The sequence below is a fragment of the Salvia splendens genome, chromosome 14, assembly GCF_004379255.2.
Source record: "Salvia splendens isolate huo1 chromosome 14, SspV2, whole genome shotgun sequence".
Taxonomy (NCBI): Eukaryota; Viridiplantae; Streptophyta; class Magnoliopsida; order Lamiales; family Lamiaceae; genus Salvia; species Salvia splendens.
The window spans coordinates 13211719-13227831 of record NC_056045.1 but is presented as its reverse complement, the minus strand read 5'-3'; the positions used below and the strand labels follow the sequence as shown (position 1 = coordinate 13227831).

General features: G+C 45.8%; 1 protein-coding gene across 1 annotated transcript; it reads left to right on the top strand.

Moving 5' to 3' along the window:
* Nucleotides 1-8286: 8286 nt before the first annotated feature.
* Nucleotides 8287-8949, top strand: LOC121764217. The gene has a single exon (XM_042160274.1). It carries the CDS (start codon nt 8287-8289, stop codon nt 8947-8949), a length of 663 nt encoding a protein of 220 aa, XP_042016208.1.
* The last annotated feature ends 7164 nt before the right edge of the window (nt 8950-16113 follow it).

Genomic DNA, 16113 nt, shown 5'->3' with positions numbered 1-16113 from the left:
TCCCGCGCGTGGTAGCTCCCAATCAAAGTGGTTTTGTCAAAGGGAGACTTCTCAATGATAATGTACTCCTTGCACAGGAGATGTTCCATGAGCTACAACGAAGCACGCCGGTCCGGCCCCTAATGTTGCAATCAAGATCGATATGGCCAAGGCCTATGATCGGGTTCAATGGCCGTTCCTCCTAAAAGTCCTTAAGCACATGGGTTTCCCCGAGCCGTGGGTGGATCTCATCAAAAGGTGCATTGGGTCTTGTTGGTTTTCAATCCTTGTCAATGGGGTGCCGGCGGGTTTTTTCAAATCTACCCGTGGTCTAAGGCAAGGGGACCCCATCTCACCCGCCCTTTTCGTCCTTGCCGCGGATTATCTCTCGAGACTACTTGATAAACTCATCCTCGGCAACAAAGAAATGACGTTCAAAGCAACCCGGGGAAGTATTGAGATCAGCCACCTCGCCTACGCAGACGACATCATCATCTTCATGCAAGCGGCGGCGAACCCCCTCCGGAGGCTACGCACATGCCTTGATCATTACGCCGAGGTGTCAGGCCAACAAATCAACCTTGGCCAAAGCAACTTCTACATTGCCGATGCTCATGAAGGGTGGACAAACACAATACAAAGAAAAGGAGGCTTCGTCCGAGGTACGTTTCCCTTCCTTTACCTTGGAGTCCCTTACCGGGGTGTGAACCGTACGAGCATGTTCTTGTTCCTCCGTGAGAAAATCTCGGCTAGGATCTCTGGGTGGGCCCATCGACACCTCTCCTTTGGGGGGAGACTTACTCTGATTAAAAGCACACTTGAAGCGATCCCACTACATATTTTCCAAGCTATCGAGCCTACGGGTGGTGCCCTCGAGCAATTGGATCAGCAAATGGCTCGTTTCTTTTGGGGGTCAACTAATGAGAAGAAGAGGACGCACTGGATTAGCTGGGATCAGGTCTGCCTACCAACGGCCGAAGGGGGCTTGGGCATCCGGAAGATCAAGGAAGTCTTAAGAGCCTTTAACATCAAGTTATGGTGGCGGTTCAGGGAACAAAATTCCCTGTGGGCTACGTACCTGATGGCTAAATACTGCCATAAGGTCTCCCCACTTACAGTTAGACCCTTGGGGAGGGGTAGCCCTACGTGGAAGAGGATGCTGAAGGCTCGGCCTCAGGCCAAACCGCACATTCGATGGGTGGTGGGAGAAGGAAAGATACTATTTTGGGATGACTTATGGCTAGGAGAGGCTCCCCTGAGAGAACTTAGCCTTGATGATAGAGGAGGGCCTCTTGCTCGTGTGGCGGACTATATTAAGGATGGTGCCTGGGATGAGCCTAAGCTGCGGAATCTCCAAGCGCAAGCCGGCCTAGCACAGCACATCGTCCAGAAGATCATCGACACACCCGTCATTTCGGATGGGCCGGATATACCAAGATGGAGGTTATCATCCAATGGAGAGTTCTCTCTCGCTACTACTTGGGAGACCCTTCGAAGCCAAAGGCCGATTGTGCAAGGCCTCGACGACATTTGGAGAGCGGGCCTCACGTTCTCTATTGCCATCTTTTTATGGCGACTTCTCTCCAACCGCATTCCGGTGGATACAAAGCTACAATGGAGACGAATGGAATTGGCATCCAAATGCCAATGCTGCCCACATAGACCAGGGATTGAATCCCTCCAACATCTCTTCATTCAAGGGGACGGGGCTCACGGGATATGGAGGGAATTTGACGCATGGTTTGAGGGCTCCTCACCACCCCTTCGGATCAATGACACCATACCGGAACGACTCGTGGTCTGGACAAGAAGAGCTCGGCAACCAGGCAAGAAACACCTAAGCAGAGCCATGCCGTATCTCATTTTATGGTTCATTTGGGCAGAACGGAATAGGAGCCGCCACCAGTCTGTACAATTTAGGCCTTTCAATGTCATCTGGCAAGTTCAAATCTACATCAGGAATAGTATGGCCTACGGGATATACAAGAAGAAGCATTGGAAGGGAGTTCGTCTAAAAATCACTGTCCCGAGTCATGATGAACTACGGAGCCCTAGGCCGCTTGCAGTGGCACGCCGGATGACCCCTGGATCAAGCTCTACACCGATGGTGCATTCTTGGAAGCGTCGGATAAAGCCGGGGGAGGTGGTATCATCCGAGATCATACGGGCAAAGTGCTTTCAGCCTTCGTATCCCCACTTGAGGCCCACTCCGCCCTTGAGGCGGAGCTCCTAGCCATCCAACTCGGGTTAGAACATGCCCTGGAGTTCAATCGGCCTATCTGGATTGAGTCGGATGCACAACAAGTGGTCCAGCTCCTTAATAGTACACGATGGGGACCGGCACACACGAGCAGGGTGTTGGCGCGGATCTTACTCCTCAAGCGCCAACGAGTTGTGCGCCTCACCTACAACCCTCGGGAAGGGAACAGGGCCGGAGACTTACTTGCAAAGATGGGAATTGACAGTCAAAACTACTGCCGTATGAATGCCCACACGATGCCGAGACACCTCGCTGCAATTACTAGGATGGAAGCACTAGGAATCCCGAACATTCGGGTCCAACATGACGACGAAGAATAGAATTGTGTTTGGGATGTTTGGAGGGTACCCTTTGTTCCTTGATTGATTGTATTTTGTTTTCTGTAAGGGAGTATGATGAGGTCCGGGCTTGTGGCTTGGGACCGCATACTACTCTTAAGTTTGTGAGGACACACCACTTTCGGGTGTGGCCACGTTTTGTAATCGTCACTCTTTGAAATATAGGGATGAGGGACCCACGAACCCTCCACCATGAGGGTGTTTGATAAAAAAAAAAAGTCCTCTCTTGGGAGGAGTTGTGTAGGATCATGAAGGAGTCATTTGTGCCTAAGTCCTACTACTTTAGGCTTAGAGGGGAGCTTCAAGATCTAAGGCAAGGATCAATGAGTGTGATGGACTGACACTGGAATTCCAGAGGGGGCGAATGATGAACCTGAATAAAAGAAAGAAAAGGTCATCAAGCGTTGTGTGGGACTCGGCGCTACCTTGTTCTACCTCCAAGCAGGAACGATGCATGTACTTGGTGAGAAAAGTGAAGGGACGTGTGTCTGAAGTGGGACTCGGCGCTACCTTATTCTACCTCCAAGTAGGAACAATGCATGCACCAGTAGAGAGACCTCCTCCAGTGATAGACAAACCGAATGAGCGCTGCGAAGAAGAAGGGCCAAAGCCAACAAATGAAAAGCCTAGAGGAAGAGCTATGAGACTAATCTACTGTAAGCAGCTTGGAGCCGTGGCCTGAACCGCTTAAGGTCCGAAATCCTTCTGACCATGGATTACGCTCCAAGGAAAAGAAGAAAGTTCAGGGAAACTTACAAGAATCATAAGAAAATTTGGGAAATCATGATGGTGATGTACCCTCGGAAAGGTCGGTGGACAGGAAGAAATGCTAAGAGAAAAGTTATTTCAGGATCTCCAGTCAAGAATCGTTCCTATACGGTTTGCCGACCACTAAACTGATCTAGTTGAAAGGAAAATTCAGAATCACTTGATCCAGTTAACTGTAAAGACGGCGATGGAAACCGAAGGATGGATGACTATGAGGAGGGAATGAAGCTGCCGACCAATGAACACAAAGGTACGATGGCGCCAAGCAGGGCAGAAAATACTACTCCTCTAGTCTTGGCAGGAATCGATATCAGTCAAACTCAGACAAGCAAGGATCAACCTGCAAGTCAATCGATTCACCACCTTCGGGAATTGTAAAGTTTCAGGGAAGCATCCTGGTCCATTACTTCCTCTTGATAATCAATCTAAATGGGATAATGGGCAGCAATTCTGCAGTATGCGTAGTGGGAGAAATTTACGCATATTCAACTTGATCAATTAGACAAACAGTCGTTGAACAACTCTTTAGATTCACTTGCTCAACTAAATACACATGTATGAGCTAATCACTAGGTCAAGTGAATCCCGAGAGTTGTTCGCGATTGTAAATAAAGTATTGAGATGGATAGTGCTTTTTATTTCCTGTTTACTTTTTAAGAAAATTTCCAAACAAAGCAATCTCAGAAAATGTCAAAAATATCTTTCGAATATATGGATATATCTGGGGAGAGTCTTAATTTCAACGCAACATTTTTAGAATCTTTTTATTTTGTTTTCTTTTATTTTATTTCAAATATGGATTTGACAGAATAAGTGAGAGAGAGAAAATTACTGTGCAAAATTGTTTTTAACAGGAAGAGGTAAAAAGGGGGAGTTTGGGAAAATTTTGAAATTCAAATTTGGCGCAGGGAGGTGAAGGGTTGCTGACATCATTGCAACCATTCCTTCTTCCTCCTCCACCGTTATTCATCACATCTCTCTCTCTCACCTTTTTACATTTTAGCAAGCCCTTAGCACTATCAAAACTCCCAAAATTCCTAATTTCCATTCCCTTAGTTTCAGGCGAAGCCGTTTTGCACCGCAGACGATGGACAAGTCATTCGCTGGCAGCCAATCCCAACTCCTCGCCCAGAGACCATGATCCTCCAACCCCCCAATCAATGGTATTGCCAACCGCTGGTACGACTCAGCCACCGGAGACGTCCACAGGCGAGTCATACTTGAAGATCATAAAAGACATAATGGGGAAGTTCAGCCCCACCAGAAAAGTGGTCGATTTCCTCACCCATATGGAAGAAGAGATTTGGAAGGAGGAAGCCCGTCCCATCCCGCTTCCACTCAAGGTCCCCACTGCCCCCACCGTGCGCGTTGGTTCACCAGCTACACAATTTCTTGAAGAACCAACACCCAAGCTCATCACATCTCCCATCGGGGACTCCACCAAATAGAACCAAGAAGAGGGAGGCAACGGTGCAGGTAGTGATGAAGAAGAGGAGGATACCTTAGGAGAAGAGGAGAAGGCAGTTCAGGAACCAGTTGAGGAGTGATAAGGCCTATTTCATGCATCGGTTTAGGGGTAAAATGTAGGCAACTTGATCAATTTATCGCGCAAAGCTAGTGTAAATTGTGCAGGAATGCCGCTTGACCAAAGGCAATAAGGCCAAGCTGATCAAGCTGGCGCAGGAGAAAAAAAAGCCAAAATAGGGTGGGTTGATCAAGGTGGTGATCAAGCAGTTAGAAAGGGGACCACTACATTCTAGAAGGAAGACACGTGTTGATGCGCAAGGATGAAGCCGAATCCTCATTCGGTTATTGAAGAATCACTACATTCTCGAAGGAGGCACGTATCAATTGATGAGACGCGCAATCCCAGCAAGGACGAATATTCGCTGCTGAAGTCGTTATCCTAGTTGGAAGTTGTTGCGACGAGTCTATAAATAGAAGACGCAGCACCATAATGAAAATCTTCTTCTTCCTCCAGTCCCTTAGTTTAGTTCTCGCCTGGTTCCAAGTTCTTCCACGTTCCAAAATAGCCTAGGTTAGAGAGTAGAAATGGTCAGTTAGAAGAAGAGCGACCGAAGGAAGCGCGACAGAGAAACCCAGATCTGTTCGGCTTCGTCTCAAGTTTCCGACCGAGAGCTTCTCGGCTTTATTCGCTTTCTTACTTTCTAGTTTTAGTTGTTTAAGTTTAATTTCGTGTTGTTGCGTAGTTAGAGAATGGTTCTTGTTTTATATTTCACATGTGCACAGTACTATTTTGAGTTCTGAGTATAAAAATCAAAGTTGTTTGCTTTCAGAATTCTTGTTTACTGTTCCAGCTTATTTTCGTTTTGAAATCCCGGATCGAGTGCTTGAATCTTCATTATGTTGAATGACGAAGCGGTTTGTAGTTTCGTAGCATGTTTAGGTAGTTAAGTCTTTATTTCAATCTGTCGTTTACTTGGTCCGTTATTTGTTTTCCTGCATGATGAGTAACTTGATCCAGTAGTTAGTTTACAATCCGCCTAGCTTATTCCATTAGTTAAAACTCCCAATTTAAAGCGTGGCAGCAGCCGAACCCTGTTCACTAAACACACACTCAACGCACCAGCTTCCCTGTGGGACCGACCCCATACTTGCCGCTTTACTGTTAAAGTATTGCAAGTTAGGGAGTTCCAAATATTTTCGTGAAAGAGAAAACGCCTTGATCAAGTCGCAGCGACTATTGCAAACTGATCCACCCGGTTCAGTCATCTTGCCATATAACTTGATCCACGCAAAATACCTTTCGCCAAATGGCGGCGTTGCCTGGGATGCATGGTGTTATTACATGGATGTGTTTAATGCATAGGTGTAACTAGTTTTCTTTCCTTATTTTTCTAATTAGTTTTTCTTTCCTTTTATGAGAAGGTACCACCGCAGAGGACACTGGAATCATCCTCTCATCTACAGAAACACAAACGCTCAGTGGCGAGTTCAGGAGGTCGGTGTAGTAACCACTCATTACAAAGCTGCATTGGAAACAACCGCATCGTCATCTACTACTAAGCAACTGACCACTGAAGAGGAATGAGAGTTGTCCACGCCGGTTAAACAGGTAATACCATTACTCGAAGAAGCAGAAGCCAAAATGGGACAATGATTGGGGAATTGACTCCATACACGCTCATGATGAGAAGGAGCCTACTCATGTCATCATAGTTACTCCAGGGATACGGGCAATCGCAATCAAATCGGGGGTGCTCGTGGTATTGTCAAATTTCTATCGACTCTCGAAGGAATACCCTTATGACTTTTTCGAGGAATATTGCAGATATTGTGACATTCAACCAGTACCAGCTGGATCCACGTCAGAAGATTACATGCTCAAGGCGATACCCTTTGTTTTGAAAGGTGATGCAAGAATCTGGTTGAGAAGGCTGCTAGAAGGCTTGATTAGAACCTAGGCCGAGTTCCGCATGATCTTCCTGGACCGCTTCTTCCCAACATCAAAGACAAGTGCCTTGAATAGAGAAATTACAGAGGCGAGGCAGGAGTACGATGAGCCTCTCTGGCAATATTGCGACAGATTTCAGGGACTGCTGCAAGAGTGTCCTAATCACAAAATGGGAGAGCGGGAGGTCTATTCAACCTTTTTATGGTGGGTTGAATGTGGATAACAAAAACGACCTCAATCTAGCTGCCCAAGGGGATTTATGCAAGACCCCATTCAGCCAAGCGAAGAGCATCCTCGAGAGATTAATCGAAGCAAAGAGATCGTATGAAACCTCCCGTGGCCAGTACAGACGAGGAGCGGTGCACTCAGCAGAGGCACGAAGCGACGAGAAGCTGGAGGCTTAATTTGAGCAGATGGTGAAAAAGCTGCTAGAAGCAATAGAGAAGTCCAGAGCGCCTCCACCGCCTGCTCCCACCGTCGGAGGAACACCATTACTATTACTGCGAGTTCCCTCCTGAAGCGTAGCCGCAAACTCAGGTGAATGCCGTCGGCCATTGGAATCTAAATGGCAACTGGATCCAGGGAAAGCAAAGGGATGCTCCATGGAGAGATTATCCCAATTTCAGGTGAAGTGACCAGAGCCAAGGCCAGCCGCCTTAACTATCCACATAGCAAATACAACCCTCTGAGGGGCATCCCAATTGGCCCGCTCGAAATCAAGAGAAACCACACAATGGAGGAAATTGGATGCAAGGTGGTCAAGCGAACTGGTCAGGTGGACCACAAGGCAATTTGTCAAGCGGTCACTAGGGCAACTGGTCTAGTGGAGGACAATCTAATTGATCAGGCAGACAGCAGGAAGGAAACTGGGGTTACAAATCAAAGCCCCCAGCCGAGCAACACCGCAAGGCAACCCAATAATCAGGTGGTGAGCCATGTCCCGCCGCATCAAAGAGGTAACCAAAAGCACCAGGGGAACCAACAATACTCCCAAGGGAATCAACAGCATCAACAGCCACAGTATCAGCCAGAGTACTATGGGACATACGACTACCCTCACCCTAACCACGGTGGAGGGCCTTCGAATTAAAGATATAACATGCACCCTAATGAAGGCCAGGGAGAAATGATGGTTCCACACCATCCTAATGATGCGATGCGTGAGATCGAAGAGGCTCAGAAGGAGCAGAGGGCAGCACTGGACATGCTTACAAAGCAACTATCTCAAGTTGCCATGTCGCTGGGAGAGCTGCGAGGAAACGAAGGGAATATCCTTGCCACGGTGCAACCGACTGGGCGGGAAAACGTCAGTGAAGTCTCCCTAAGGTCAGGAAAGGTATATCCAAACCCATCTGCGGTGTCCCCAGTATCTATGCATGGGCCAAGCCAAGAAGAAGAAGGAGAGTCCAGTCCCCCTGATCAAATCATAGGAAGAGACAAAGGAAAAGCGAAAATGGGTGGCGAGACCTCAGGAGAAAGTCAAGGAGAAGAAGCTGAGAAGGTCAAGCCGTAGCCCATATCGTGGAATGGTCACCAGGAAGAGAGACATCACGGTCGATGTGGCCAGTCTGTTCAAAGATGTGGAAGTCAAGGTGCCACTCTTGACGGCGTTAAAGATGCCCCCAGTCAGTAAATTCATCAAGGACTACCTGGCGGGCAAGGTAAATGAAGAAGGGAGAATTATTACAGAAGAGAATGTCTCCGCAGTGATCCAGCGGGGTGACCTCCCATCAAAGAAAATCGACCAAGGGATGTTCACGCTCCCGATTTCAATTGGGGATATTGAAGTGAAGCACGCAATGTGCGATTTAGGGGCATCTATCAATGTTCTACCGTATGCTATCTACAAAAAGCTGGGAGAGACTAAGCTGGTCGATACCGACATCATGATACAGCTAGCCAACAGATCCTGCATTCACCCTGAAGGAATTCTTGAAGATGTAATACTGAAGGTAAACAATTTTCTGTACCCAGCCGACTTTTTCGTAATCAAGATGACAGAGCCAGCAGCGAAGGAGGCCAGCGGAGTTCTATTGGGAAGATCATTCCTGTCTACGGGCAGCACTATAATCGACGTCCGTAATGGGACGATCAGTTTGGATTTCAATGGAGAACAGTTTACATTCAATATTGACGAAGCAATGAAGAGGCCGGCAGATTGTGAAAACGTGTATTCGGTGGATGACTAGAGTCGCACTAGCCCACAACTCGTGTTTTGTAGAAGGTACTGATGTTGGTAGTTTCTTTAAGGTGTTGCTCATTATTTCTAACGTTTATCCCATCAATAATAAGATTTTAATGAGTACAACTCATCACTTAATCAAACTTGTCTTAGAAAGACTTTGATTCCTTCTTATCCCATTCTTAAGAAGAATGTTTGGATTCGTCAATGGAGAATAGACTCTCACTACTAATCACAATCCTTCGCTTGTCTCCTTATTGTATAAACCATTAAAGCTCGCTAGTCTTTCTATGTTGCATTTCTGCAAGTCAGAATCTCTTGAAAAATCAAATGATTCTAACTTACAATGCATCAAACAGACATTCTCAACTTTCAAGCTATTTAACAAAATGTTAAAATCTTGATAGTTTAGATCAGTTTGAATAAATTACTAAGAATTTTCTTGGCCTTAAGAATAAGAGCCATAAATACTTTATTATTCATTATTTTAAGAAGTTGATGTGTTGTTTAATACTTAATCTTGTTGCATTTATATTATTTTAATACTATGATGTCTTAAACATCAACCATAAAACAATAATAGAGCATTAATAGCTCTCACTGCAACAAATGTCTAACTGGATCAAGATCTCTTACTTAGAAGTTGCATTATGATGTAAGTCATTGTCCTTCTTAAAAGAGGTCAATCCATGTCAAGCTCTTCATCAGATTCTAGAATTTAGTGAGAGAAGCTCTCCCTTCTCTCTAGAATTCGACCTCTCTCCCTCCCTCCCCTTTGAGGGAGGTGAAATGTGATTGTTGCATCCGACACATGGTGAAGTCCGGTGGTGAGCTTCTGAAGGGGGAGGCCACGGCCTTGATACACACAATGCAGCCCCCTTCCTCGCCGGAGTGGATGTTTCATTCGATTGCACGGCCCAAAACCAAAAGGGTTGGCACGCCCCACCCAGAGAAAGCTCGATAAGCCCTCAAACGAGCCGATCTTGAATCTGGTTCGGAGGTGAGTCGGGCTAAGAAGAAGATGGTGTTCGAAATGGCTGATGGGCTCGTCGGCAAACTCCATGGTGAAGGGAGGGGGTCGCCGGATGCTAAGCAAGCTCTTATTGGGGAGATGTTGAGCTCCTTAGCTCAAATGGCAAAGGATGAGAAAGCTTCAACAAAAGATTTGGAAGGTCTTGATGGTGAGGGGATGGCCGGAATTGCGCCGGCGCCGGCGACGGCTGGCCGGGACCTTGATGTCTCATGCTTGGAGTATGAGATGGTCAACAAGGAGACCAATGCAAGTACACCCCTCCATGTGACGCCTAGGCTAGAGGATGGGTTGGCATGTGACTCACAAAAGAAGGAAAAGACAAAGGTTACTTTGCTTGGGCAAGAGAATGATGGTCCATTTGAGGTAAATGCCATTTTGAATTCAAATTCAGCACCATGTGCTATCCACACCCAATTTGGCATTGATGGAGACAAGAGGGACCATGTCACCGACGGCCGGCCGCCGGAGTACCCACCGGAAAACCTGGTCCCACCGGCGAATGCATGGAAGGAGGCTAAAAACTTGTTTGCACATGGGGGGACGGGGTGCATGGTGGGATCCTCAACACCACATAAAACCCATAAGGACGAGCCAATCCCACTCGACGCCGGCAAGGTCACACCTTTGGGGACGGCCGGAGACTTTGAAGGTACACCTTATCTCTCCTTTACCGATGTTGAAACGGAATATCTCTCGGAGAAACTAGGTCTAGCCATTGTTGGGAAGTTTTCCCACTCACTCCCTTCTTCTTTCCAAATTCAAAAAAGCTTAGGGGGGATGGGGCTAGTTGGTTCTTTCACTTGGAAATACTTGAATGCCAAGCACATCCTACTTCAATTCCAAGATATGGGTGATTATGCTAAGGTCTTAAGTGGCCCTAATGGGAGTCCGGTTTGGTTTGTTGACATTCACCCAATGAGGGTGTTCAAATGGGCGCCGGACTTTGATACGTTCTTTGAGTCGCCCATCGTTGCCGTGTGGTGCAATATCATGGGACTACCGGCCCATCTTTTTGAGGAATCGGCCCTCATGGCGATCAGCAAGCTATTAGGCAAGCCGTTACAAGCGGACCATGCCACAATCAATCAAACCCGGCTCTCTTTTGCTAGGATATGTGTTGAGATTGATATCTCCAACCCCCCGACGGAGGAGATCATGCTAAACATCCTAGGCAAAAATTCAAGACACAAAATAGCATGGGACCGTATCCCATTGTTGAGTGTCATGCATTGGGAAGGAAGGGTCGTGTTGGAGGCAAGGATTACCAAACACCAACCAAGGCTTTCTACCCTAGCCACGATCACAAGATCATCCGTCGAGAATGGCGTCCAAAGGCGGCGATTAGGGTTGGCACCTCACCGAACATTGATCACACGAACAAGGAAAAAGATAGTGACAACCAAGAGAAGAACAAGGAGGGTACAATGAATGTCGATCCGTTGGCTCCTCGAGCGCCCCATGGGAGTCAACCAAGCATGGACGAGGATGGATTTCAATTGGTGTCGAGGAAGAGGAAAGGCAAGGCACATAAGGGAGACATGCACTCCAAAGCTCAACACATCAACAATTTGCGTTTGAAAGGCAATGTCGCCACGGTGTCTTTCGATCGGGATGACTCTAGTGCGAACGAGCCGAGCACTTGCTCAATGAATGTCTCATGTGGGCTCCCCAACCGGGAGAAGGAAGGCTTCATCGAGGAACTTGATCCGGAAGGGATCGTTCATCGCGGGGGTATCCCTATTGCGGGCCTCAATTAAGTGACGGACCTTGGATTTTGTGATGTGAAGGTTGCACCATGTTAATTGTAATAGAATAGTGAAGAGTACATTGATGCCACTCTAGTTGGTAGGGAGGCCCTCGTTGTACTCTAATTTGTTTTGGCGAGACGTCACTTTTGGGCGGCTCGGTGTTCCAGGTTGTTCGTTGCAATTGTCCTTAGTAATGCACAGGTGTGGGTCCTCCTGAACCCTCCACCCTCGTGGTGCTTTTGTTTAAAAAAAAAAAAAAAAAAAAAAAAAGAGGTCAATCCATGATATGGATTGGGATACGACGAAGGACCCGTTGGATATATTGATCCAAGAACCCCACGTATAATGATTGGCAGCGGATTTCCTTGATTGATAATCTGGTTTGATCCACTTCCAGAGCTTGGAAAACCTCGACCCGTTGGCTATGTAATCAGCCAAGAACCTCGGTATGGTTGAACGCCACAAGAACTTGCTCAAAGTATCTTGATAAGTTCCAAACAAGTGAAAAACTCTACAAAGAGAATTCAACTCACAAGACAAACTCTATTTTCGTATTTGATCAATGATCTCCTCAAATGACATGCTTACAAGCCTATTTATAGGCTAGAATGGACTCTTGAAAGTCTCATATCGTTAGTACAACTTAAGACCTTTAGAATGACTCATAATAAGTGAAAAGTAACTCCTAACTATTGGTGTGACTTTAGGACATCTAAAGTCACTTATTTAACTCAAAAAAGTAACTTAAAAATGACTCTTCATTTTTGCTGCTCCAACTTGGACGAAAATGCATCATTTATCTTCAATTTGGGCCTCCAAAATGTGATATATATTGACTCAAAACTTCATGCATTGGGCTGCCCACTAACTTGAATAATATTCACCATTTGGCCCAATGTTGAATGGTCTTGGAATTGGGCTTTTATTTCATCAACTAAAAGCATCATGGACTCCTTTATCTTCTTAGCTCTAGCTCTTGTAATTGGTCCACTTTGAATGATTAATGGATCCATCTTCTTGTCCTTGTTGATCAGCTTGGGTGTACCTCCATCATTCCCTTCTTCATCAAGAGGATTCGTCCTCGAATCTAATTCACCAACATAAGGAGATAAATCAGAAACATTGAAAGTAGCACTTACATTAAACTCACCAGGTAAGTCAAGTTTGTAAGCATTATCATTGACTTTTCCAATCACTTGGAATGGTCCATCTCCTCTTGGCTGCAACTTGGACTTTCTTTTCGAATGAAATCTCTCCTTTCTCATATGCAACCAAACCCAATCTCCCGGCTCAAAGATGACTTGTTTCCGACCCTTGTTGGCTTGCTTTGCATATTGTTCTGTCCTCTTTTCAATGTTGAGTCTTACCCTTTCATGCAATCTTTTCACCATTTCAGCCTTAGCTTTTCCATCAAGACTTGCACGATCTTCAATAGGTATTGGAATCAAATCTAGTGGACTCAATGGATTGAAACCATACACAACTTCAAATGGGGAAAAGTTAGTAGCAGAATGGACACTTCGATTATAAGCAAACTCAGCAAAAGGTAAGCATTCCTCCCAACTTTTCAAGTTCTTTTTAACTAAAGTTCGTAGTAATTGAGACAAAGTCCTATTAACTACTTCAGTTTGTCCATCAGTTTGTGGATGACAAGTAGTAGAAAACAAGAGTTTAGTTCCCAACTTATTCCACAACACTCGCCAAAAATGACTCACAAATTTAGCATCTCGATCACTCACAATTGATTTAGGAACACCATGCAAACGGACAATTTCTTTAAAGAACAAATCAGCGATATGAGATGCATCATCAGTTTTGTGACATGGAATAAAATGTGCCATTTTTGAAAACCTATCAACAACCACAAAAACTGAATCTCTACCTCTTTTTGTTCTTGGCAAACCAACAACAAAGTCCATTGAAATATCCTCCCAAGGTGCACTAGGAATTGGTAACGGTTTGTACAAACCATGTGGGTGTGATTTAGACTTGGCTTGCATGCAAGTTATGCATCTTTTACAAATTCTTTCAACATCCACACGCATTTTAGGCCAAAAGAAATGTTCAAGCAAAACATTCATTGTCTTATGGACTCCAAAATGACCCATTAAACCACCACCATGAGCTTCACGCACAAGCAATTCACGCATAGAAGCTTTAGGAATGCATAATTTGTTTTCTCTAAACAAATAGCCATCATGCCTATAGAACTTGTCAAATGCAGCATGCTCACAAGCTAAATAGATAGAAGAAAAGTCCGGGTCATTATCATACATTTCCTTAATCAACTCAAAACCAAGCAACTTAGAACTCAAAGTAGTGATCAAAATGTATCTCCGAGATAATGCATCAGCCACAATATTTTCTTTTCCCTTTTTGTATTTGATTACATAGGGAAATGATTCAATGAATTCCACCCACTTAACATGTCTCTTGCTAAGCTTACCTTGACCTTTCAAGTACTTGAGAGATTCATGATCCGTGTGAATTACAAACTCTCTAGGCCACAAGTAATGCTGCCATGTTTCCAAAGCTCTAACCAAAGCATATAACTCCTTGTCATACGTTGGATAGTTCAATTGAGCTCCTTTCAACTTTTCGCTAAAGTACGCGATTGGCTGCCTATCCTGCAACCAAACAGCTCCTATGCCTACCCCAGATGCATCACATTCTAGCTCAAACATGTTATCAAAGTTAGGCAAAGAAAGAATTGGTGCAGTTGTAAGTTTTTCTTTAAGGAGATTAAAAGCATGTTCTTGTTTTTCTCCCCAATAAAAACAAACATCCTTTTTCACAATTTCATTCAAAGGTGCAGCAATTGTACTAAAATCCTTGACAAACCTCCTATAAAAACTAGCAAGACCATGAAAACTTCTAACTTGTGCTACATTTTGAGGAATTGGCCATTCTAAAATAGCTTTCACCTTCTCTTTTTCCATTTCAATCCCATTAGCACTTATAACAAAACCCAGAAAAATAACTTTATCCATGCAAAAAGAACACTTTTTGAGATTTGCATACAATGATTCTTTTCGTAAGGTATCCAAAACTGCACGCACATGGTTAAGATGTTCATTCACATTTTTGCTATAGACAAGAATATCATCAAAATAAACAACCACAAATTTTCCAATGAATTTTCTCAAAACATGGTGCATCAACCTCATGAAAGTACTTGGTGCATTAGTTAAACCAAAAGGCATTACTAACCACTCATATAGACCAAATTTTGTTTTAAAGACTGTTTTCCATTCGTCTCCTTCTCTAATTCGAATTTGATGATAACCACTTTTCAAATCGATCTTACTACTAAGAATAGCGGTACGAATGGTAAGTTAGAGAGAGACGCTCTCCCTTCTCTCTAGAATCCCCCACCACGTTTTGAGTTCCCACATCGCCGCCTACCCCCATTCTCATTCGGCTCACCACCGTCGACGGTCCCCCTCACGCCCCCGCTCCATCAGCCACCCACCACCCTCCCGACCTCGGATTCTCACCAACCAACCCACTCCATTGGCTAAGGCACGAACAAAGCTCCGGAGCGGCAGGTGACTCGACTCGCTCTCTCGATCATGCCGGAGCTCCCGCCGGATCCCCCCCCGGAGTCCGAAGAACCGCGCACCATCTCGGACCAGCTAATGGTCCTCCGGTCGGCCGAGGACCCTCTCTCGGACCAGCCAATGACTTTCACGTCGGAGGAGTCTTCCTCCATAATTTCTCCCTGCAAGAAAATGGCGAGGAAAACTTTGAAAATGAAGGTGAAGGCACGGAAAAGTACACCAGCCCCTCCCACCAAAGGCACTGGTCGGAAAAGGTTCGTACCCTCACCGATGCCGGAGGACAAGCAACTTAGGAAGAAGATTGATTTCGGGGCCGAAGGGAGCTCGCCGGTCGGAAGTCCAAAATGCAAAGGCCCCATCTTCCCGACGTCGATGGAGCCCTCCCCTAATCCCAACGGTGAAGATGAAGCTAAGATTAATGAAGAACTTGCCGGCGCCGGAACTGTTGGCAACGCTTCGGCCGATGACCTTGCGGCCGGCGCAAACGCGGGGACCGGTGACGGAGGAGAGCACAACCCCCCACATGATGGCTGCTTGGAGAGAGATGGCTCTAGCATGGGTCAAAAGGCCTTGGTGGATGCGCTAGTCAACTTGCCCGAAATGGGCACAACAACAAAATCACTTTCCGAAAGTTCCTTGACGCCTTGCCACTTCGGAACACCACGTGATGCTGGCCCCAATGCATCCGTTGAGCCCCCAAAACAACAAAAATCTAGCTCCTTTTTGCAGCAACCCAACTTTCCCGAATTGGCTTGGAGACCAAAACCTCCTTCCGAAAGTGCGCTAACTCCTTTCCGTCCCAAGAGCTCACGTGAGATGATTGTCGTGGA